Source organism: Pungitius pungitius, chromosome 4, assembly GCF_949316345.1.
Source record: "Pungitius pungitius chromosome 4, fPunPun2.1, whole genome shotgun sequence".
Classification (NCBI taxonomy): Eukaryota; Metazoa; Chordata; class Actinopteri; order Perciformes; family Gasterosteidae; genus Pungitius; species Pungitius pungitius.
The window spans coordinates 21,755,596-21,779,841 of record NC_084903.1 but is presented as its reverse complement, the minus strand read 5'-3'; the positions used below and the strand labels follow the sequence as shown (position 1 = coordinate 21,779,841).

The following is a 24,246-nucleotide window of genomic DNA, read 5'->3' as shown; positions in this document are numbered from 1 at the left end:
AATATTCAAGTTGAGATTCACAAGAAATATTTAACTGCTACTGTGTAAAGGGAATAGTGATGTTAACCTTGTTTGTTTTAAGGGTTTGCACAGATTAAAGGGCACAATACACTATTTATGGACTTGTTATTGAATTTTGCCCATTACAATGCAATAGTAGAAAATTATGAGATTAAGAATTTGAATCATTGTCCAACACTAAAAAATATTAACCCTCAAAAGGTTTCTAAAAAATCCCCCAAATCATCTGCATAACAAAAGACCCAATGTCTTAATTCATCCAGGATATTTCATTGGATATTGGAGAAATGGGATAACAAACAAGAAATCATTCCCCAAACGTTAACCAATCATATTTATTTTGTACATCTACCTGTTTAGTCTTTCCAGGAAAGCATATATGCCAATGAAAAGTGGTTACAAAAATAAAGCACCTTGTTACGTAAAGATGACTGAAAAACGACACCTACAAATGCTGAATGAGAAAAAAAACGACCATGTATCTTCAACGTCTGTGGCGTTCCTTCTTCTTTTTACCAATTTATCGAACACATGTCACCAATTATATTTGTTGCTGTACGTTGGATTCAAGTACTGTACACGTGTACAAACAAACGTCATTAAGCTTCAGGTGACTTACTTTTGAACTTAAGTACTTAAAAATGCTGTGAAACAAATTGACTAATATAATAAACACAAATCTGGTAAATACATCATCATAGAAAATACCAACAAACCAACGTTGCAGTTTCTCAACCTGCACTCACTGTGACCTTAAGTTTCTCTCATCATCTTGTAACAACTCTGACCACCCTGTTCAAATAGTTACTATGATTACTATGATCTAATATACATTAAGTGATGCACTAATAATGTGCCAATGCTCCTTGTTAATGTCCTCAGCTGTCAATCGTGTTGCTTTAGTACAGAACACTACAATTCATATTAGTGCATCAAAACATTGTCTGACATGCATTCATCAACATAAGCTGTTAGACTGGAATGATTCACATACGTCTGTCTTCTAATGTAAACTGTGGACAACGCTACTCTAGGGCAGCACCGTGGTGTTAGCATGTTCAGTCTGGTTCAAGCAAGAGACATAAATACATGGCCCACCGACAAGGGGATGGGGTTTTTACAAATATTACGTCAGGGGGGGGGGGGGGTCTCCTGCTTTACACCATCTTTTAGTCAGAAACATCAAACGAGGACTCCTGCCCAAGAAATTGTGTAATTGCGGCAGTTTATCATATCAAAGAACTGTACAAGATAAGAGAATACACTATGAATAAAAAGAGGAAAAATAATGGATGGAAGTTTCTTATGTGTTTTGAAATTGTCCCCTCAGTTTGTGTTTAGAGGTAAAGTGTTTGAAAAAAGGCAGTTGGGGTCTCCTTAAAAAAAGTCTCCCTCTTCATTAAGCTATCGCCTTGGCCTCAGGTAGGAACGCCTCCCAAAACTTCACGAGCTGGAATTATAAATCAGAAGCAGAGAAAAAAAGACAGTTAGAATGGGTTCTGATCACTTGACATTTTCCAATGAACATTTAAAAAAAAGTAAATATGCTTAGTGAAAGGAATACTTCAGTAAAGTGTACATGACGAATACTTAATATCGTTTACCCGTTGTTGAGACTGCAGCATTGCATCCAAATATTTGACTATTTGGCCCCTGAAGTCCTTGGCTTTTTCTTTCTGAAATGACAAAAGCGTCGACACGTCTCAAGCGTCGAGGATGGAGAAGAACATTTCAAACGTTCAAATAGTCTCGTGGTCAAATAGTTGTAACTGTGCAATTAATTACGTCACTGGAATACAACAGGAATGTGACACCTTTAATATGAGGATCTAGGAATACCAGAGCTTTCCATCTCTGTACAAGTCAAACTATATAATTATTATTATAAAAAGCTTCTCTCGATGTGCTCGGGGGGCAACCGTCAAGATCTTGCCTCAGTGTGCAGTTCTGTTCAGAGGACCGGTTTAAGCCTCAAGCTGTTTGATGTGTGGACACTCCTTGTGAAATGTATTTAACTTCCGACTGACAAATTTATCTTGATAGCATCACTGCTTGTGAGGAAGCCGTGCATAAAATATACAGTGTTTTATTGTCTTATTACAAGTTTGGATCAAAGATTTAACTTTTTATAACTATTCTAAAAACATAAACATACCTCAAATCTGAGAACCTCCTTGCGTACGGTCATACCAATCCTGTCGAAATCTCTCTCGTACTGAGTCACCCTCGACTCCCACTGAGCAAACACGAGAAGGACAAGGAAAACAATCAATACAGCCTCAAGTCTCTCATTGCTTTTATAATACGGTTACCAGCGAAATTTAAATAGTACGTAAAAAGCTGCCTTTAATAATAATACTAAAGTAATAAATAATATTAGCCACCAAACGTTGTGTATCGCACTTCCTGGCTTTGGGTCTCCTTGCAAGATCTCGCACCGTCTCATTCATTCACATCGCTCATGGCGTCCACCCTAATTGTCCGGTTGCGAAAGCTCGCATTGCCCGAAACTGATCATTTGTGTCGTTTCTGGTCTTTTTTCGGCGATCGCCACCGAGCTAAAAGCTAAAATGTCAACTAACGGTCGCGCAAAATCTAACGTGTTACTTTGAGTGCGCAGTGAGATGGAACATTTGGGTCAATGTGAACAGCAACTGTCCATTATCGCTGAACAATGCACCCCCTGTGACTCGCTCTCAAACCCATCAGAACGCTGGATTTCATCTATCCGTGTTATAATGCAGCATAATTGAGACATCTGAGGTCTAGCCGCCGCGCCGGTTACCTCAGTGATCTCGTCTTTGGCCTGCTGCAGTTTGTCGGGCTTGTTGGCCCACAGCAGCTTGGCCTCCGCCTCTCTCTTCTTCTGCAGCGTGCTCTGAGCCTCCTGCCATCGCTGCCAGGCGCGCACACGCTGGTCAAAGCACCCCTGTGGACATCAGACACTCGATTACTACGCTAAACAGAGAGCAGGTAGCACACACTGAACTAAAGACACGGCTCATTGTAGCTTCACTGCTTCTAAAGAATCTCCATTCCGTCTTGCTGCTGTGAATCTAGCAGCTTACGCGCATAGCACCCAGCAGGCGGATGTAGTCGGCCAGCAGCTCTGCAAAGATGAAGAAGTCACTGGCTGCCTGCTCCTGGTGCAGCTGCTCCATCTTATCCTCCACCTCCGCCAGCTGGGACAGGGCCCGCGACAGGGCCGTGTTGTCCTCGGAGTTTCCCAACATGGCCATACTTTTGGCAAATACCGCAGTGCTCCCACACAGCTCTGGGAAACAGAATATGTATTAAGTCTACTTGATTTGGCCGTAAAAAGACCAGGGAAGTGGACTGTGCTCTTGGGTTTCCTGAGCTGAGACAATTTGATTTGAAAAGTGAGTCAATGACGAGTAGAGGAAGGCAGACGTGGCTCACCTTTCCTGTGGTTCACCAGGGAGTCGACCACCACCTGAAGCTTCCTCAACTGCTGCTCCTCGTTTTCCACCTCCTGGAACTTGTCCTCAAACCACTGAGGACAGGGAGTGACGTTATCAGGAAAGGTATATACACACCAAAACAAACTTCCTGGTCACTGGAATGGCCTGTTTGTAGTTACGATACCGCATTTTGTGAGGAAAAAACAACAACATAAAACTCAAATCATGACAGATTGAGGACACCTAACCGAACACATTTACCCATGTATGTGCGTAACTTAAATAGGGACATACTCTGCATGTCTACGTTTTTCCAATAATAATATTGTATTAATTGTCATTGTGCTTACTTGGCTGTTTATAATTTTTTGTGTGCTGCTAATCTTTTACTAAGCGTACTTAATAAAATGATAAGAGTAGAGTTTGAATGTCCTTCCTTGCCCACAACTACTACGGGATATTTATTGCATTGGGGTTTAATTATTCTGCGGCTTCCAAAGATCCATCAAAGTTCATCCAACATGCAGGTCAAAGGCCCAACTCCCCCGAAAACACTTCATCTGGATTCTCCTTACAGTGTCTGACTCATTCATCTTGATGGTCATCTTGTTGACCGCATCTGATGCCTTATTGATCATTTTGAGGAAGCCAGCTCCACTCAGTGCTTGTGTGCTCACTGCTCTGGGGAGCTGAAAACAGACACACACACACACACACACACACACACACACACACACACACACACACACACACACCAAGTGTTCAATAGGAATTCCCAAGGATCTTAAGTCATTATCCAGCTCTTTGCTGCTGAAACCTCTTTTTATCTTAAAAACCACACCTCGTCTCTCTCCAAGAAGTCACGGACATCTGGATCTTGTAGTAGCGATGGGTGAGACACTACTCTCTGGAGATACCTACAAGAAGAACAAAACAAGATAAAGTGAGTAAGAATACTAGGGCCCAAATGACATAACACTTACAGACAAAAGCGAGGGAATGTGTAGAAATATAGTATCAAACTGAATATTAGTTATCATTTCATTTATAACGTCACTTTATGTAACATGTATGGGTCCTCGCCTCTCAAGAGCAGCTCTTCTTCTCTCGACAAACTCTACAGAGGACGGGTCGTCCATTCCCACCTTCACTTTGGTCATTCCTGTTGGTCCAAATATGACAGTCAGTTAAAAAAAGGTAGCAGCAGAAAAAAAAATAGAAAAGACCAAAACGTAGCAGAGCGCATACGTAAGACCCACCTACGACACTCTTCTCAGGTGGAGGTGGAATGATGCAGCCTTGGAGTGACTGCTTGACCGATAGCTTCTCATAAAGACCCAGGAAGTCACTGAAACGCCTCCTCACAGAGAAGACTTTACTCCTGAACATGGCCAAGGAGGTCTGAAAGAAGATACAGGGGCACAGAACACTTCAAACTAAAAACTGGGACACACCAGGGAAAATGTTGACATATTTGCACTTTTAGTAGCAATGTAAAGAAAATACACAAGATGTCAGTGTGAACACATGCTTTTGTACAGACCCGGGTGGAAACCTTGTAAGCCACATATGCATTCATGCCATCGCCTAGTAGGACAGAAGCATTGGATACATTTAGGGCGAGAATTAATTAGAACACAGTCTGAAAATAGTGAGTTTGCTAAAATGAGGCATAACCATAAAAAGGATCTATCTATACAGTGCTAGAACTCATCAACACCGCCCCCAAAAAAAACATCTGAATAAACTGGGGATTACAAATACAGCTGAATTATAGTTTCAACTAATAGCCAATATGTAAAAAATAAAGAAAGAAGAAACTAACCAATTTTCTCAGGGTTGGTGACGGCAACATCGACATCAAAAACATCCTTGTCCTCTTCCTCCTCCAACTGTGATGAAGGAGAAGAACACAACTGGTAGCCCTCACGGAAAACACGCATTAGTATGAAGTGCTTTAAGAAGGAAGCGCCGCTCGGCCGGGGTCCGTACCTGCTGCGAGGAGGAGGGCTGCATGGCTGCAGGGCTCTGGGTGACGGAGGAAGATGGAGGAGGGCCAGAGGAGGGAGAGAGCGCCTTCCTGGCAGAGCTGCCGGCCTTGTCGGTACTCGGCTCCACCTGTGCATCTGGGACAGGAAAACCAATGAATATATAGCACAATCTACAATATTATAAAAAATTAGCATTACATTTTTTATATTAAAGTCCAAGGTCACTCAAATTATCATTGGAAAATATGGCTATTGTTATTACTCAGATGTTTCTGATTTGTTTTGGTCAGAGGATTTGATTTGTTGATCACTGTCAACGTTTAAAAAAAATATTAAATAAAAAAAAAGGTACAAAAAGAGACTTAGAACATAGAAACTAATCAACTTTCTGAGTGTTTAATAGTTAACCAGACGTCCCCTGTTGAGTTAACACCCACATTTTTAAAACACCACACCTTATGTTTGCAACGCGGTCCCACTGTCAGTCATTTGCAGTCTCCATGATATTGCAAAAAACGATTACTCGGTTAGTTGATTAATCAGTGAGCACAATATGTTTAATCAAAAGGACTGCCTCTTAAAATCTGAATAAAAATAGTCCAGCGTGACCCAGGCCTGAATCTCACATGACTTTACATTACATTTAGCTGACACTTTTATGTTGAAATGCACTTATTGTAATAAGTGCATTTCAACCATAGGGATAAAAACTGAACAAACAGAAGAAACAAGTGCAATTTCCTTTTTTTATTTTTTGTAAAGACTCTCTGCTGTCCTGCTGTCATCAGAGAGCTCGTTCCACCACTTTAAATTATTTTTAGATGTCCAAGTTCTTCCATTTGAGAGCATGTGGAATAAAAATAGACAGAAAATGTCTCCTAACCAGCAAACAGGTCGCTGTCATCGTCAGAGTGAACTCCGTTGTATTTGGCAGTCGTGCCGCTGGCCTCCTCCTCCTCCTCCTCCTCCTCTCTAAACAGATCTGGAGGCTGCTCAGTGACATTATCCGGTTGAGAAACTCCTCGACTCACAGCCACAGGTTTACTCTGCAGACAGGAAGCACACCGGCGTTATAGAGGGGAAACACTGGGTCAATACAAGTGGTGGAATGTAACAAGGTGTATGTACTCCATTACTGTACAGTGGATTATACATGGGACGTGCTTGTAATTTTTGAGTCAAAATCATAGGACCACTAGACCCGGGAGTAAACGATAAAAAATAAAATAAAATTTGGTGGGTAAGAAAAACAAGAGTAATACGTATATGAATACTTCTTCCCTCGGGGGCTCCATGAGAGGAGTGACAGCTAGCGTCGGTTAGCGGTCCTCTCGCGGGCGGTGTAACGGTTTAACGACACCGACAGGCAGGGATTAGAAGGAAGGACATTACCGAACTGAGTAAGTCGCCACGGAACCATTAACACTCACTTGGGTTAAAGAGCCAGGAGCCAGAATTTAAAATAGGAGCATTTTTTAAGCATAGAGGCAGGCCAATAAAAGGTCAAAATAAACCCGTAACGTCACCACTTTAAGACTAAAAACGGCTAAATTTGTGCTCAAACGAACTTCGACCAACTACACGAATTACAGCCGTTCTTTGATTTGTTTTGTACACAAAGCCTGACCCAATTCCTCGCCTCCCTCCGTCAGTTAATGATCGCTCGGCTGCCATGGATGCAGGTCAGAGCCGATAAGAGGCTGACTCCCGCCTCGTTCAATTTGTGCGGACATAACCCGCCCCCCCCCAAAAAAATATCAAACGAGCCGTTAACACACGTTATTGACGAAGATGTCCTCGCCCTCGTCGCTGTCTCCATCTGCCATGTCACAGACTCCCGGTTCCTCCGTGTCAGGGAAAGGAGGAGGAATTCGATCCGAGCTGGCCGCCATATTCCGTGTTGTGAGAGGCGGTGACGTAGGCGGAAGTTGAAGGAGCGAGGGGAAGGGGCTGCAGCGACCCCTGCTGGTGGACTCCGGGCACGACAAGCGGATGCCAGACTTTGACCACCAAGAATAATATTCTTCTGGCATTCATATGGAAATATGAACATGCTTTTGTCCACAAATATAGATACGAGACTACAATTAGATTACTTATAACGTATGGAAAGTTTTTAAAAACAGAACAAATTCAATTGATCAAAACGAACGAATTGAAACAATCAAATAGCTTCACTTTTAGTTCATGTTGTGGTTTTACTTTTTCCAATTTACTCTATCATTTTTGTCTTATCAGGTCAGTTTTTACAGTGGCTTTTATATTTTTTGCTAGCTGATATAAAACAAGTGTCCTATTTCATATCTGTAAAGTTTGAATGGCCATGGTTTTGATAAACATTTTCAAATTCCGCCAATCTGAAGGTGCTCCGATTTGTTTGCTTTCACAGCTCCTTGAATGTGAAATCTGCTCGTCTCTGAACATAAAGCTCTAACGGAACTGCAAATTGAGAGTAAATAAAGAACACAATATGTTAATTTGAATCAAATTAGCTTTGCTTAACTTAAACTTACCAGAAGGGACCAAATGTCTGAATTTAATTGGGCATACGTTATACGACGTCAAAAACGTAATTACGTTATCAATAATTTTGATGCCTCATCTCGTAATCATTCACTTGACACAGAAAAATATTAACTTTTTCATTCCTCAACTCAAGAGCCTGCGATGATTTTGTTTTTGAAGATGAGACTAAAGTGACGAATCTTTCAAAACAACAAAAAAAAACTGCCTTTCATGTAGAGAAACCTACAAAAAGGTAAGTCAACCCAAAGAAGCTTTAATTCTTTTACTATGCGAGGCAAAAAAAGCTCTAAAATAACAGCTGTACAATAAAATAGAAGTACTACTTGAGAAATTCTAGTTTGTTAAATTCCACCTCAGCTCTTATTATTAATACCTGACGAGCATCGTGAGCATGTTGGATGAAAATAAGACAAACGGAAACATTCACTTTGTTAGTATTCATAATAGTTTGTATACACAATGTATAGGAGCACCAATAAAAAAACATTTTTTTTTTTTTCAAAACCTTTTCTTCAACATTTTTTTTAAAAAAAGCCACAGATTTGTTTTCTACAGAAAGCAGAGAAAGCTCTGTACATGAACAAGCAACAACATAATTCCTCATCATGAGCTGCGAAAAAACAAACAACTCGGCTGCTCAAATTCCTTTCTGAAGCAAAAAAAAAAAAGCAAAAAAAAAAAGAATAAACATAAAAAACAAGACCAGCTGCCTGCTGCTTACCTAGGACACTACGTTACACAAACAGCGTTTGATATTTAAAACACAAGATATGTAAGAAATGTACTTTTCAAAAATTGTGAAAAAGTGCAATACAGGTTCAACTGTTTACAACTCAATAGATTATTTCCCAAATGGAGTCCGGTCCTTTTCAACCCCCCCCCCCCCTTTTGTTTTCAATCACGTCTTCTCCAAAACTTGTTCCTCGTTTGTATCCGTAGTTAAAATCTCTTACAGTTATATTGACATTCCTGACGATGTACATTTATGAGAAACATGGCATTCACAAAAGTAGAGCAAATTACTGTGATTGGAAATGACAAATTTCTTTGGGTAAGAGGGTAATGAAAAACTAGCTTCTTGGATGAACGTTCTTTTTCTTCCTTTTTTTTTTTTTACATCGGATTTGTGAATAGAACAAGATTCATGTGTTTTGTTTTTTTTTCTTCATACAAAAACTACCATGTAAAAAAAAAAAAATTCAGGGGGTGGGGGGGGGGGTCCCATTCAAACGGCCATCTTTTGTAAAAGAAGCAGGGCGTTTGATGAACGGCACGAACAAAGAGGCGAGGAAGCGCTGCTCCACGGGACGAACGCCTGAAACCAAATATTGGCTTTTGGAAACGAAACAAACATTCGACCGAACTTTTCGTATAAAAGATAACTCGTCTGTTGCAGGCGATTGATCGATTGACTGCCTGCCGCCACGCGAGTTATTCTCTGTTGAGGGGGGGGGGGGGGAGGTCAGCGTCCTTTAGGTACCCCCAACATGTGAGGAGACACTGTCAAGTCCTGCACACGGACCCGTTGGTAAGGCTTTTTCCAACGGAGCTCCCACGACAAACAGACGAGAACCAAAGGGGGGGGGGGGGGGGGACGACACGATGCCGGGGAGGAACAAACAGTAAAACACACCCGGCTTCTCTCCCCCTTTTTTTGATATGAAAACAGAGCGTCAGGACTCGCTTGTAATCCCACTTTCATCTCAAATAATAATAATAATAATAATGAAACAGATGGGAAACATCGAAAGGAGGAGGCAGTTAAAAAAAAAACACACACAACATATGTACATGTTTATAAGGATATGTGTGTAAAAAAATAATACAATAATATAGAACATAATAAAAAGTCATGGCACAATATAAGACACGGGGCGGTAAAAACAAAGTCTATGAATAATGGAGGCTTGTAAAAGGGAGAGGGGGGGGGGGGGGGGGGGGGGGCTGATATCCAATGTTCACTTCACTGAAACGGCCCAATAGATACACAAAATGCACAAAGAAAACACTAATCATAACAAACACTGTGTGTAGACTTCGCCGCATGAGCACCAACATCAAAACCAGCGCGTGTTCCCGGACGTCCCTCCTTTCGCCGGCCCGCCGGAGGAGGCCGACTCGCCGTCCTTCTTCGGGTCGAAAAGGGGTGTCGACGTTTTTGAAAAAGTTCATTGTCTCTGAGACCGGCTCTTCGTGAAAAAGATGAACCGACTCCACTCCCCCCCCCCCCCCCCCCCCCCCGCTCTCCCCCCCTTCGAGGCGGGAAAAAACGTTTTCAGTCTGCAGTTTGTTTGCTTTTCTTCTTCTCTCTTTTTTTCTTGCAGGGGGGGGGGCGACGTGAGAAACGGCACGAGGAGCCATTCAGTGTCCACCGGCGTCCCGAGCTTCGTGTTAGTTTGACCTTAGAGTGTGTGCGTCTTCCTGTGTGTACGTGTGGATGACGGAGGGAGTGTGTGTGTGTGTGTGTGTGCGTGTGTGCGCGCGTGCGTGCTTTATGGCGCTGTAGTGATGGCGTTCAGGTCCTTCATGAGGCCCTCGAGGTGGGCCATCTCCTCGGTCAGCTCGTCGGGCTCGTAGCTCTGGGGGAGAGGAACAGGGTTACTGCGAGGGGCGGGGGAGGGGCAGGGGGGGAGGGAGGCAAGCACCTGGAAGGAGGGAGGGAGGAGAAGAGAGGAAAGGAGAGGAGGAGAGGGTCAGTCAGGGATCTTTAACAGAGGCTGGGGGGGTTGTATGGGTGGGGTGAGGCGAGCTTGGGTGGAGGGGGGGGGGGGGGGCTTGGGTGGAGGATGGGTCAATGGTACTGGAGCGCAGCAAACGACAGAAACCCAAAAAAGGCAGCAGACAAAAGCAAAAACATTCAAGAGAGCAGCCGGCGGCCAATCGGGGACCGGCAGGAACGTTCAAATGGGGGGGGGACATTCCAGGCGTGAGTTGCGTTAAGATCAGGCATTAGACGGTTAAATGAGTTGATCGAAAGCCAGCCGGAGAGAAACGGTGAGATTGAAGTCGGACAGAATAATTGAGAGAGAGAAAGAGAGAGAGAGAGAACACAGAAAATGTGGTTAAAACCAGCGTCACCAAACAATCCAGTGGCCCAAAAGAAAAGGAAGGATTGTGTGATTGGTGTAACTCTAAGAGACAGGACTGCAGCTTCAAAACATCCGCCACCATCACGGCAGAAATCGGAGGAGGAGGAGTGTGTGTGTGTGGGGGGGGGGGGGGGGGGGGGGAGGGGGGAGGGGGTGGGGGCTGTTACTCACGCTGTCGACATCCTCCAGCATCTTGCTGGTCTCGGGCACGTCGGGGGCGTTGGGCACCGTGACCACCATCGGTGTCCGTGTCCTCCCTAGGGTTCCGATAGAGGCTGTTTTAACAACATGGGGGTGAGTGGGGGGCCCTGAACGTGACAAACGCACAACAGTCAGTGAGGAGGAGGGGGGGGGGGGGGGGGGGGGGGGGGTCGACGGGTGAAGGTGATATGACGAAGGAGGACGAGTCGCCGACTGGACCAGATTCATCAGTAAAAAAATGATACAAGACTGTGTTCTACTTTAAACATTTTTAAGATTAAAAAAAAAAGTCTGAATTAAACAGCAAAACAAACAATGAAATGATCGACTAACACATGAACGCACAGACACACACACACACACTCAGCCCCACATGCATCAGGTGTGTATTAATCCAGTATCTGTGTGTGTGTGTGTGCGCGCGCGCTCTCTCACCGGTCTGAGCCAGCAGGGGGGTGCTGGGCAGGGCGGGCGACTCGTACGCCGGATGGCCGGCGGCCGCGACGGCGGGCACGCCGAAGCTCTTGAGCGGGTGGGCGTGGGCGTGCGGGTGGGCCGAGCGGTGGGGGGGCAGGTTGCCGGAGTAGCTGGCCTCCTCCTCGGTGGTGGTGGAGCCGTGGTAGCTGCCCTCCGGGTCGACCATGATCTCCGAGGGGCAGGACACCTGGGAGGAGGTGGTGGCTGCTGCTGGGAGGGGCTCCGAGATGGGGCATTCCTCACCGACTCTGGAGGGGGGGGGGGGGGGGGCGAAACCATCATTTGTTTAGTCCACAACCAAATTGGGCCTGAAATAAATATTCAATGAATCGGCTCGGACTCATCAGATTATTTGATGACAAAAATAAAGTTACAGCCCTGAAATGCAGTTATATTATTATGATGGTTGATAACATTCTCATTACATCCTTTAGGGCCATTAAACTAGATCCGCAGGTTTCATTTCCAGCATCAGTTACTCATTTATTAATTTAGGAAAAGTCCCTCCAAGTTTGTTTTTTAACTTAATAATTAATTTAGCAACAATCCTCCATCTTTAGTCAACTGTACACTTAAGAACGATCTAATCTAACCAGCCTCAACCGAATTGAATCACTGGCACGTCTCACTGGCAGCGTTTGTGTCGCTTTGTTTCAGAGTTCAGGAGAGAAGAAGAGAGCCAATCAGACGGCAGGGAGAGAAACCAGCAGCTGATAAAATCGCCGCCGCCGCCGTCCAGCAGGTGGCAGAAGTGTCTCACCTGTGGACTCCACCCTTTCTAGATGGGAGACGGGGGTGGCGCAGGCGTGCGGGCGCGGGTGCCCGCCGCCCTGGTGGTAGAGGTAGCTGCGCGTCGGCGACGCCGCGCTGCCCATGTGATAATAGTGGTGATGGTTATCGAGGGAATGGATGGGGTGAGCGCTAATCACGGCTGTGAATGGAAATGGAGACACACACACACACACACACACACACACACACAGGCTGAAATACTGATGAAGGACGTGCAAGTATTGCTGATGAGAGACACTCACACACACACACACACACGCATGCAGTTCCCTGTAATATACACTGTCCCATAACAATGACTATTTAGTTTAACTGGTTCCCATGATCAGACAACAGTACGACATGCAGTTGAAAATGATTTACTATAATTTTATCCCTCTCACACACACAGTCACTCACACGAACACACACTTACGCTGGGGCGGCTGCGCGTCAAAAGGCATCATCATTTTAGGCCTCATCCCTCGTCGGCCTGCTAGTGCCGACATGCTGTCCTCTGACTCGTGGCCTGAAAGGTGCGGTGGAGACCAGCCAATCAGAAAGAGCCGCTAACTCTGTTCCTCTGTGTGAACCAACCCGTCTTAAGACCTCCGGATCCATTCGTTAGTTTGATATAGTCGGGTTTAAATTTTTTTTTTAAAAAGCCGTGAACCAATTAAAGTGAGGGGCGATTCACGGCACTGGAAGCTATCCGATTGGCAGCAAGGTGCTCGCAGCACCGCCGTAAGTGAGCGACGTCACGTATGAAGAGCACGAAATGTTTTTTGCATGAGCCAACACACAGAAAAAACAACAACAGCAACAACACAAATGATGCACCAGCCCCCCCCACCCCCCGCCCTCCGGCAGGCACTGACCGCGGTAGGAGTTGCGGCGCTGCTGCAGGTGGGGGTTGCCGTCCAGGCCGGCGTCGGCCGGCGTGATGTCCTGCGAGGTGCGGGGGAATGGGCGTCTCGGTCATCACCGGGTTGGGGTCCGGCGACTTGTCCATGGGCTTCAGCTCCAGCCGCTCGTGGTGGATCCACAGGTCCGGGGGCTTCAGGTCTTTGGAGTTCCCCTTGTACTTGTGCGAGCCGTTTGGACGACTTGGAGGCCGCCCCGCTTTCTGCCGGAGAGAGAGAGAGAGAGAGAGAGAGAGAAGAGAGAGAGAGAGAGAGAGAGAGCGCGCGGCGGGTCGAGGTGAGAGACTGATACTCGGAGGAGGGGGGGAAGGGGGGGGGGGGACACGGGAGAAAGCTGAGAGTCAGAAGTGGCCCCTTTACTTCTTCTGGTGGGACGTGGGTGCGCCGCGTGCACAGGAAGGCCCCGACCACCACCACGATGATGGTGAAGGCTCCCACGGAGATGATGATGACGATGACCAGGATGTGACTTTCGCCGTTGCCTCCGACGCCTGATTTCCCCCCCCCCCCCCCCCACCACCACACCGAGAGGAGAAAGAAACCGATATGTTAGGACACACCTCTTTGAAAAGACACCTGGCCCAAAAAAACCATCAATAGAAAAGAGACAGATCCGAGTTCTGCAGGTTGTGTTCTGTTAAAGGTAGGGTTGGGTATCGTTTGAATTTGAGCGATTCCGATTCCGATACCGATTCCTTGTTTCGATTCCGGTTCCCAGCGACTCTCGATTCCGATTCTTTTAAGAGGCAGGGTCAAAAAAGTTTAAGTTTAAGATATTTTAAATGAGCTAGCTAACCAAGGGTCTTTCTGAAGGAAATAGTCTGACCTTCTCCATCAATGTTAATTCTATTAACTTTTTATTAACTTTACTATGAATTTCTAACAGGGCTGTTTTCAACTACAATATGAATATCAAACTATGAACTTGAATATTGTATAAACATTATAAATAACAGGGGTACACTTTCCTCCAGAGAGCTTTATTTTTGAAACCTCACAAAAACACATTTACACGTGAGTGTATGATACTGCAGGTACTTAAACGTTACTTTGCTCCCACTGATGGACGAACCCTTGGAATCAGAGGAGGCAGCGCGTCAAACACGGGGCACACGGAGGGGGGGGGGGGCGCGCAACTCTCCCAACCTCAAATCAGGGACACTTTCGCTGACGGGGGGCTGCTGGCGGTCTACGCGGGGAGTGCTAGTACAACCTTTTTTTTTTCTTTGCAGCGCCAGCCTCACTGGTCACTTTAACAGATAGGACCGCTCCGCTCTGGCCACCCGGCACCCGCGCGCGCACTGATCTGATGCGTCACAAATTCACAACAACCGGGAGTTTTTGCCAAGTTTTCGGTTTGTTTCGAAAAGTGTAACCACACTTTGGACCGCCGACGCACGCTATACATGTTCGATCGCGCTGTTACGCCAACACTTCCGGTGGACGCTTCTTCGTTGGTGTTCAGCGGTTTCTATTTCCGGTCGGCGCCGGCGGACTGAGAATCGAAACTAGGAATCGAATTTTAAAACTTTTGAACGATACCGGGTAAATCGCAAAGCTAGTTCCGATTCCATTCGATTCTCGATTCTCGATACCCAACCCTAGTTAAAGGCGGCGAGGGGTCGGGGGGGGGGGGGGGGGGGTGAGACTCTTACCGACAGCTGTTCTGGGGTCCTGTGGATGGAAGTTCCCTGGAGGCCCCGGTTTGGGTGGAAGATTTGAGGCTGATTCAAAAGGGGAAGAAAAAAAAATATATTAACTGAAACGTTGGATCCGCCATCCAAACGCACACGGGACACGCAATAATGTGGACAATAAGCACGCACAGGCGGGGACAACCTGCGGAGACGGCAGGCGAAAGAGAAAGTGTCGAGGCGGGCGTTTACCTTGGTCGTTAGCCATTTTGTCAGAGGACTCAGCTTAAACAGGCCAAAGGAGAGCAGGGAGGGAGAGACAATAAAAAAATAAAGAGAAGAGAAGCAAAAAAAACAGGTTAGCGCGAAAAAGAGCCGCGTGGGAGACGGGACACAAAGCCAGAGAGAGCGATAGAGAGTGCGAGAGAGAGAGAGAGAGAGAGAGAGAGAGAGAGAGGCAGAACCAGAAGGGAGGAGAGCAGCGAGAGTGTCACATGACGAGTGTCATTAAGGAGCACAAGGAGTCCTTTACAATCACTAAAACCACGTCTAGTGCGGCGTTTCATCGGCGTCTGAACACAAATCGTACTCTTTGGGGTGCGGAAGTGGACGGCCTCCGACATGGGGCCCATGCCCTTGGAGTTGCGGGCCTGGATCTTGAAGTAGTAGGTGGTGTCCAGCGTCAGGTCCTGGATCTGGTGGGTCAGCCGGTTGCCCACCACCGGTTCGATGACCCAGTCGTGGACCTCGGCGTTGACGTCTGTACTGTAGTAGATGATGTAGCCTGCAACAGGGAGGGTTTGAAAGAGGGGGAGGGGGGGGGGGGGGGCAGTTAAAGGGACAGTTCACCCAGACGTTGGACTTCAAACAGTTACAACGTGAACCTTCTTCCAACAAAGTAGGTGCATTATTTTTAGATTCTGTCTGGAACGTTGGATTCCTTTTGATATCACAAGATCACACCACAAAGTGCCAAAATATTGAGAGAAGGCGGAGATCTCTACAGCTGATCCCTCCAAACTCAGTAACTATATAGAAAAATATAGATTAGAAGGGATTTTGCGCTTTAATGCAGAAAAAGCAATATAATTCAATGCATGACATCTTAGTGGTAAAGATTCTACGACTCCTCTCTGACCTCTGGATGGACTATGGATCCACATCGATCAGACGTCTGAGGAGGAACTCACCGGTGATCTTCCCATTGGCTTCAGAGGGAGGCTGCCAGTTGACTATTATGGTGCGAGGCTTGTTCTCTTTGCTCACCACGGTCACGTCCTTCGGGGACGAGCTTGGGAACTGTGGGGGGGGGGGGGGGGGGGGGGGGGGGATGACACAACATTTCGTATAGTTTCAAATTCAACATCATTACACATTGTGAGTAAGCTGTGTGTGGTTTTGCTTGTGTAGCTTGTCACATATGTGTTGATCCTGTATGAGCCTTCTATCCATCTGCATGTTGTGTTCAATATGTGTGTGTTTATGACTTTGTGGATATAAATCCACTGGTACATTTTTTGAAACAAACCCTGGCTGGGTAGAAAATAATAAAACAAATGCACTTCATCAATGAAAAGTCCAACAAATCTCCAATCTAAAGAGGTCGTTTCAAAGAAAATAAGGTTTTATTTTTATAGCGGGGTTTACTGCAAGGCAACCTTTAGCGCGGCAGTTACAACTTACAATGAGGTTTGGGGCTCTGAGACTCTGGGATCTGCATTAATTTGCAGTCCAAACAAACCCTCTGAGGATTACAGAGTGCATTTTCAATACAGGACGGCCGGGACGGATTTAAAAGCACTCAAGGAGTCATTTAAACACCAATACACTCAATTTGTGTAGTTTAGGAGGAGAGCCACTAAGCATTCACCGCCGCCCCTCGGATGCTGTGCCACGCAAAGAGAGGTCACGTGAAGTTCAACAGTAAAGGAATAATATATGAGGGAAAGAACAAGGCGCCAGAACCAAATGTGCTTTGTATCCTGAGCTCGGATAAAAGGAGTCAGGTCTTGGTTTGCTCCTCAGACACCTGGCCCATGGCTCTGTAAATCAAGTCATTTGCGTTAACTCATTAAATGTTGTTCTTGTCATTATTACGGATCCTTGATTCGGGCCGTGGGAGGGGGGGGGTTAGTCCGAGTTGCTCTCGGTGAACAACGGCGCAGAGTTCAAATTCTATCCTTCAATCACCAAATTTGCCGCAGGGCTTCTTGGATTTCACTTGCAGTTAGTTTGGAGATCTACTGATAAATACCTTTGGCTTTATATGGGTCAGGTAATAAAGTGCAGTGACAGCTTGATATTCCTTGAAAAGGTGTCTCCTCTCCTTCCATTTGTGCTGCAAAAAGTCAAGTGTTACTCCCAGCCAGACGGGGGCCCGCAACACTGGACCAGATGATGTCTATTTAGTGTGTCTGTGCACTACGCACTAGTGTGCCTGTGTGTGTGTGTGTGTGTGTGTGTGCATTTGCGCCTACTGGTTTCAAAGGTGGTGCCCTGTGCCGTCATGCTCCACGTGCTGGAGCGCCGCCCTTTGGTGACCATGACGGAGAACTCGTAGAGCGTGTTGGGCTTCAGGCCGGTCACCATGTGGCTCAGGCTGGTGGCGTTGGCCGTCTGGGGGGGGCGGAAGGGGGGGGGGGGGGGACAGGCGCGAGAACACATTCAATAAACACAGAGAGTTCAAAGGACTTTGCCAGTTACAAGAATACGCTTTTATTAAACTTAAAGTTTACCATCAGGTAGGACACAAATCCTTCAAAGGGATTATTTAACACTTTGACTTGAAAATAAATCAGGATTCATTCATTTAAACTGTATAATTGTGACCTAAATTGACCGCTCATTAACAGGAGCAGATTCTGCGTTCACATTTAGAGCCTGAAGGCAACGGGACGAGGTTTTGTCATCGGAGGAGCTCCGGTCCAACGCAGGTGGACGGTCCAGTTGGCAGAGATGTGAACGATGTAGACATTTTTCCTTAGAAGCTCGTAAAGTGGCATCACACACACACACACACACGCACGCACGCACGCGCACACACGCTGTCAACGTCATGTTCGCTGTTGCAACAGAGAGCGCCACGACGAAGACCAAGGTGCTCATTTGGAAATAAACTGCGCGAGGAGGCTGTCAAACGGAGGGCAGTGGGACAGGAAGAGAAAACACTGGGCTCTTAAGAACCAGGCCGCCTCGTCAATAATGCACGAGCTCGTCTGGCTAGACTCGCTCCGAGAGAGCAGAGAGAGAGAGAGAGAGAGAGAGAGAGGACGTGATGAACAGCGGCATTATGTCTGGGGGGCGGCAGATAGCGCACAGAGGACGTGAGTCCACGGCGAAGAATCCACTGATGGAAAGAGAGCCGACAGAGTTGTTAACGTATTGAAGTCGGTTAATGGCACGGAAACATAATGAGCCTGTGGAACTCTTTAATTACTGCCACAGCGAGAGAATCCAAACCAATTCAAGCATCAAGCGTCTGTGTGTGTGTGTGTGTGTCAGAGCGCATCTTGGAGAATGCAGATCTACGGACTCCTTTTTTGGTGGTTCTTAGTTCATCGTGTCCTTGTTGAATAATTGATCAGAAAACGTTACGTGGGCCTTTAATCGGTGCTCTGCTCGGTCACCGGTTTGCATACATGCATGCGGCCGTGAGAACACACACACACACACACACACACACACACACACTAAACGACTCCATGAGTAAGAAGCATGACGTGCAGAAAAGAAATGCTTCTCTTATGTTGGATTCACATCAAAGTAGCATTATTGCATGTGTTGCCAAATTAACCAGAAGAGAAACTAAAGCAACATATAAATGTAAAAAAATATTTAAAAATAGAAATAAAATATAATCATTAGTATGTTTATTACTGAAAAGGAGCTATAACAACGTGGTCCATAACGAGGCCTTTAGAGTTGAATTTAACCACAGTATCTACAGATGAGAACCTTTTACATTTAAGAGCAATAATAATTGTATTTAAGCCTGTATTTAGAATTAGAATTGTATTTATTTAAGTTCTTAAAATCCGTCCGATTAAAACAAAGTGACTCTGTGTAGTGCGTCAAAAGAAGAATGAAAATAGATGAATTTTTTTTTTTTTTAAACCCGCTCCTCGGGAGCTGCCTGGGGAATACTTTCTGAAATATCACCACATCGCAACACTTTTTAAACCTCGGCACATCTCTAAAATCGCTCTGGCAAGTGCGGGGCGGCGTGAAGGGAAGCGCAGAGGCCCCCCGCAGAGGCCCCCGCAGCCCCCGATCGACTCAAATGACAACTTAGCGAAGCGAGGTTTGAAAAAAAAAAAAAAAAAGTGACTGAACCAACGCATTTTAAAAAGTCTTTAAAACCTCCAGGACTCTCTCACCTTGACCTTGGTGTTGGCGGGGATGTTGGTCTTCCAGCGGACGGCGTAGAAGCGGTTGTCGGTGATCTTCTGGTTCTTGGGCAGCGAGTTGTCGGCCCAGGTCACCTTGATGGTGTCGTGGCTCAGCACGGAGGCCTGAACGCCCACGGGCGGCATCATGGGGGAGGGGTCTGGTACTGGGGTGAATGGAGCATGGTAGAGTTCGTACATGTCAACATCGGGGTCTGCGGGGTCTGCCGGGCGGGGGGGGGGGGGGGGGGGGTGGGCGGGGGGGGGGGGGGGGGGGTGGGCGGGGGGGGGTGGGCGGGGGGGGGGTGGGGTGGGCGGGGGGGGGGGGGGGGGGGTGGGCGGGGCACCCGCATGCATGCACGCATTCAAAATTAAAATGACCAACAAAAAAAAATTAAAACATGTGGAGAAGCGTGGCGAGGTTTTTTTTTTTTTTTTCGCACGGTGGATTTGAAACAGGATGCAGGGCGGGAGAAAGAAGAGAAATACAGAACACGATTAATGAGTTAAAATGGGAGGGAGGGAGTACCAAAAAAAAAGGTGAATGCGAAGAGGATGGGATTGGGAAGGATGAAGAGAAGGAGAGAGAAGATTCTATTAGAAAAACAGAAACAGACCTCTACAGCAAGACTACAGCTACAGACTCCACATGCTGCTGTATGCCAGTGTGCATCATGTGCTGTTCTATCAGTAGCTACCGCAGCACCACTCACGAGGACAGACTACAGTAAACGGAACGCTGGGCTGAAAGCAGAGATACCCACGACCCCTTTCACAGACGCACAATACGGAAACGCGTTGTGTTTCACACGACACTTCGGTGCAAAGTGGATAAAACAAAAAGGACGCTGGAATGCAACGGGGAACATTTGCCAGTATGTAAAAGCAACGCTGCGGTTTGTCCTTGAATGATGGGAGGAAAAAAAATAAGAAGAAAAAAAAAAAATACAGAGAGGCTTCAAGTAGAGACGAGAGGACGGTCAAGAGCAAATAGTGGCTCTGGTGTGTGTGTGTGTGTGTGTGTGTGTGTGTGTGTGCGCTAAGAAGTCACACTATTAGAACATATCCAACCGAGCACGCTCTCAACCAAAGTTCACAAAGTCCCCCCCACCCCCAACAGTTTTTTTTTTTCTTCCAAAAGTAAAAGTGCTATGTAGGTCAGCTCCCGTCTTTCTAATTCAGACTTGAACAAACTGGCAGGAAGGGAACGCGCCCCGGAGGATCCGGCAGCAGACGACGTTGGTGGGCTTTGGTTCTGCTCGCAGAAGAAACGTTCGGATCTGACGAAGGGTTGCCAAGAGCACCACGGGGGGGCCGGGGTGTGTGTGTGTGTGTGTGTGAGCTGAAGAGAGCGCTTCATAGAGAGAAGTGTACAGCGTGACAGCCTTAAACCACCCACCCACCCATCGGAGTACGCTGACACGATTGATGTCATCCAGCATCCCGCCCCTCTCCAGCTCGGCGGAGACAAAACGCAAGCGATATCAAGGCGGCGCGAGGAGGGCGGGGGGGGGGGGGGGCGCAGACCACATTCTGGGACACCCCAGGGTGCGCGGGTTCGGGTTGAACTCAGCAAGCGGGCCTTAACCAACCCGGGGCGCCGCCTTCTGGCTTTAAAGTAAAAAAAAAAAAAAACACTTGAGCTTCCACTTCTAACCGTCCCCCGAGCGATTGGCGCGCTGCTCAGGAAGAAAGGAACCGCAGGTTTTTCACGAGGCTGAATTGGGTCGCTGAATTGGATCCGCCTGTCGAGTCGGGAAAAAAAAAAAAAAAAACGGCGAGAACCCGCCTCAAGACGGGTTGTTCTGTACGCACGACGCTCTCCAGTAGTTGTTTCTGTCGCGTGACATCTGTGCCATCAACATCGTACGCCCGCCTCCCGTTGCCCGGCAACTGCTAATCGAAAGGCTAAAATACCAGGGTTGAGAACATCAAAACAGTCGGAGCGTTTTTTTTTTGTTTTTTTTTTTCTCAAGCGGCGCGTTGCCGTTCATACCGGACTGCGGGCGGGTGATGGCGCTCTCGTACACGGGAATCCCCTCGCCCACGTTGTTGAAGGCCTTCAGGGTGATCACGTAGTGGGAGCTGGGGTCTGAGAGAGAGAGAGAGAGAGAGAGAGAGAGAGAGAGAGAGAGAGAGAGGGAGGTAAGGATCGATTAGCTCTCCGGACGTCTAATCAAAGCCCAAACTCTGGAGACTCTTGACTCATAATGAACATTGGTTCCTCTCAGGGAGAACGGCGTCGGTTATGCAGCTAAAGACATTTTGCTCTTCATTTCCCAAGATGATCGTTGAGCTCATTTGATTGCTGCGGGTGTTATAGCTTCGGAGTGATTGTACAATTAATAATTGTGAACAGTGAGTCCTGGAATTTTATTAAGGAAGTCAGCGCTCACAGTCGTTTATTTGCGTTTTTCGACTCAGAATATCGGCGAATGACGCACGAGTAGAACCTGACGGAACATTTGCGTGGTGTCTCTCCTGCTTTGATGGCAGCAGGTATTAAAATCACCAAAACAAGTGTCATTTATTTCAAAATGTTTGACCTTCAATTAGTGCGCGCCTCCATTAGACCAATCTGTGTAATTAGCGGCTTAGATGACCTCATTAATTCTCTAACTACGAGGCGCACATGAATCGCTTGTTATTGTGTGTGGGCTTTGCTCATTTGTAATTATAATGTCAAAGAACCAGCCTGCTGTATTTATTGCATTTTTTCTTTCTTTTTTTTGTGATTCTGACATTTTCGGCCCCGAGACTAATTCGTCCCCAAGGTCTCGTTAACATCCGAAAAGGTGCCGTTTGTACAAAAAAAAAAAGAAAAAAAAGCCTGCTCTGATTCTGAATACTTCCATCGTCTGAGGGAACCAAAAGAAAAGCCTCCTCACCGAGGTTCTCGATGGTGTAGTAGCGCTGCTTGTAGTCCACCTTGATGGTCTGCGCGTGGGGGCTCCCGATGCCGTAGCCGATGCCGTAGCCGCGCACCACGATGTCCTGGTTCTCCGGCGGCGTCCAGCTCACCACGATGCTGTTGACCAGCGGGCGCACGTGGAGCGAGCTGGGCTGGTCCGGTACGCGGGACTCTGTTTGGGGGGGGTGAGGAGAACGTGGGGGGTGTAAGCGTGAAGCGCAGCTCTCATTCGAAGGCAGGTGTTCTTTTTTTTTTTTGTACCGTCCAGGTCGCTCTCGAAGGTCTCTGCCGTGGTCCAATCGGTGGCCGGTCCGGTGCCGTTCACCGTCATGGCCGACACCCGGAAGGAGTACTCCGTGCCGCGCTCCAGACCTGCAGAGGAACGGGAGTTTAGAAGAGCTCTCTTTACAGCACCTCGATTGATTTCAGAACTTACTGGTGCAGAGGCGAGAAATACTTTTAAACAACGACTTCCCTGCACAATTTACAGGGGGGGAATAAACAAGCCGGCGAGGGAAATAATCAAATTAGGGTTTCTTTTCCACTCCATATCATGGATCCGTCTTCCACCTCTAGTTAATACGTTTCATTTTCCATTAGGAAGCGTCTAAAAGAGTAGTGTAAAGAAAGCAGGCGGATTTTCACTCTGCTGCTGACAGACGATGCGTCGCTTGCGTTAATTCGCTGATACATTTTGCATCATCTTCATATTGTCCCATTTGCACACTACATGCTAGTCCGGGGGGGGGGGGGGGGGGAGAGCTTCTGAAGACTGCCTAAACCTCCGAGGCTACAACATCTTGATCTAACGCTTTTGAACCGACGATTTTTGTTTCTTTTTTTTCTGTCTCTCTGAAAAAAAATCAACTTCTGAGTGCGTATTCTCTTTGATGCGGCACACAGCGTGAGGCCGGGCGACATCCAATATTAATCACCGTGGCTGTGGGTCTCCGGTGGCTCGGCGCATATTTTGTCAGGGTGTTGCAAGACGTCGACTGAACAAACACACCTCGCTCGCAGCGTCTCGCATGCCATGTGGCTTTTTGGAGATCTGGTGGTCCCTGACATTTTGATTCTGCCTCGTAACACAAAACCCAGAGGCGGGGCAGCAAAGGGTCATCTGACCACATCAAACCCAATGCATGCATGCATGCATGCACGCTGCCCATCTCTGCACGGGACGGCATGGGAAGTGCTGTGTAGCTTCCTCCCACTGTCCCTCGGCTCCCGTTTTACCGTCGATGAGCTTGACGAGCTGGGGTCCCCGCGGTGGTCTCGGCAGCTTCGCTCCGGCGGGATCCTTTGCGGTATCGGATCTTGTAGCTGGTGATCTCCCCGTTCTGGCCGCTGAGGGGCGGGGGGCTGCCACCGCAGCGTGATGCTCTGAAGGGGGGGGGGGGGGCAGGGAAAAACAAAAAGCAAAAAAGAGATGAGACCGCGGCGGTGACGGTGACCTCGCGGCTTAGCAGTTTATCCTCGCACCTTCCCACGCACCATGGCCTCTGTGCTATCGTCACATTAAACCCCCCCCCCCCCCCCCCCCCCCCACTCCTCCCTCACTCACTCCTCCCCCCCCCTCTCCTCGCCTTCTCACAGTGGTGCAAATGGGAGGGTCCCACTAAAACAAACGCCCCTCTGGGCATCGCTGACGCAGTGCAGACCGGCACATGAGGAGCAGACAAACAGAGGGTGCCCCGATGAGTGTGTGTGGAGGGGGGGGGCAGAGTGAGGACTGTGCAGGACCTGTGTGTGTGTGTGTGTGTGTGTCGTCGTGGGATCGATGCATCCGGGTTTTGTGTTTTCATATGTGGGAGGTGGGGGGGGGGGGGGGGGGGAGTTGATTAACGCTTCTCCGCTGTCACACTGATGCACAAAAGCCTGAACACACACACACA

General features: G+C 47.3%; 2 protein-coding genes across 2 annotated transcripts in view; both read right to left on the bottom strand.

Annotated features, from left to right (window-relative positions):
- Positions 1-337: 337 nt before the first annotated feature.
- Positions 338-7,364, bottom strand: LOC119224840 (sorting nexin-1-like). Its single transcript, XM_037482256.2, has 15 exons — positions 7,213-7,364; positions 6,318-6,480; positions 5,436-5,569; positions 5,269-5,335; positions 4,987-5,030; positions 4,703-4,844; positions 4,527-4,605; positions 4,285-4,360; positions 4,019-4,132; positions 3,442-3,535; positions 3,090-3,295; positions 2,807-2,950; positions 2,177-2,257; positions 1,626-1,697; positions 338-1,471 (listed from the first exon to the last, which is right to left on the bottom strand). The coding sequence occupies exons 1-15, from the start codon at positions 7,324-7,326 to the stop codon at positions 1,421-1,423; spliced, it is 1,581 nt and encodes a 526-aa protein (XP_037338153.2). The 5' UTR covers positions 7,327-7,364; the 3' UTR covers positions 338-1,420.
- Positions 7,365-8,209: 845 nt separating this feature from the next.
- neo1a (neogenin 1a) overlaps positions 8,210-24,246 on the bottom strand; it is an 18,642-nt gene continuing 2,605 nt past the window's right edge. Inside the window, 20 exon segments of the mRNA XM_062562021.1 lie at positions 8,210-10,539; positions 11,221-11,357; positions 11,686-11,923; positions 11,926-11,975; positions 12,488-12,658; positions 12,935-13,027; positions 13,377-13,461; positions 13,463-13,624; positions 13,782-13,912; positions 15,077-15,145; positions 15,308-15,340; positions 15,645-15,839; positions 16,246-16,353; positions 17,533-17,671; positions 19,432-19,607; positions 21,437-21,532; positions 22,329-22,523; positions 22,613-22,723; positions 23,588-23,609; positions 23,611-23,734. Of these exon segments, the coding sequence (XP_062418005.1) occupies positions 10,453-10,539; positions 11,221-11,357; positions 11,686-11,923; positions 11,926-11,975; positions 12,488-12,658; positions 12,935-13,027; positions 13,377-13,461; positions 13,463-13,624; positions 13,782-13,912; positions 15,077-15,145; positions 15,308-15,340; positions 15,645-15,839; positions 16,246-16,353; positions 17,533-17,671; positions 19,432-19,607; positions 21,437-21,532; positions 22,329-22,523; positions 22,613-22,723; positions 23,588-23,609; positions 23,611-23,734 (2,422 nt within the window). The 3' untranslated portion in view covers positions 8,210-10,452.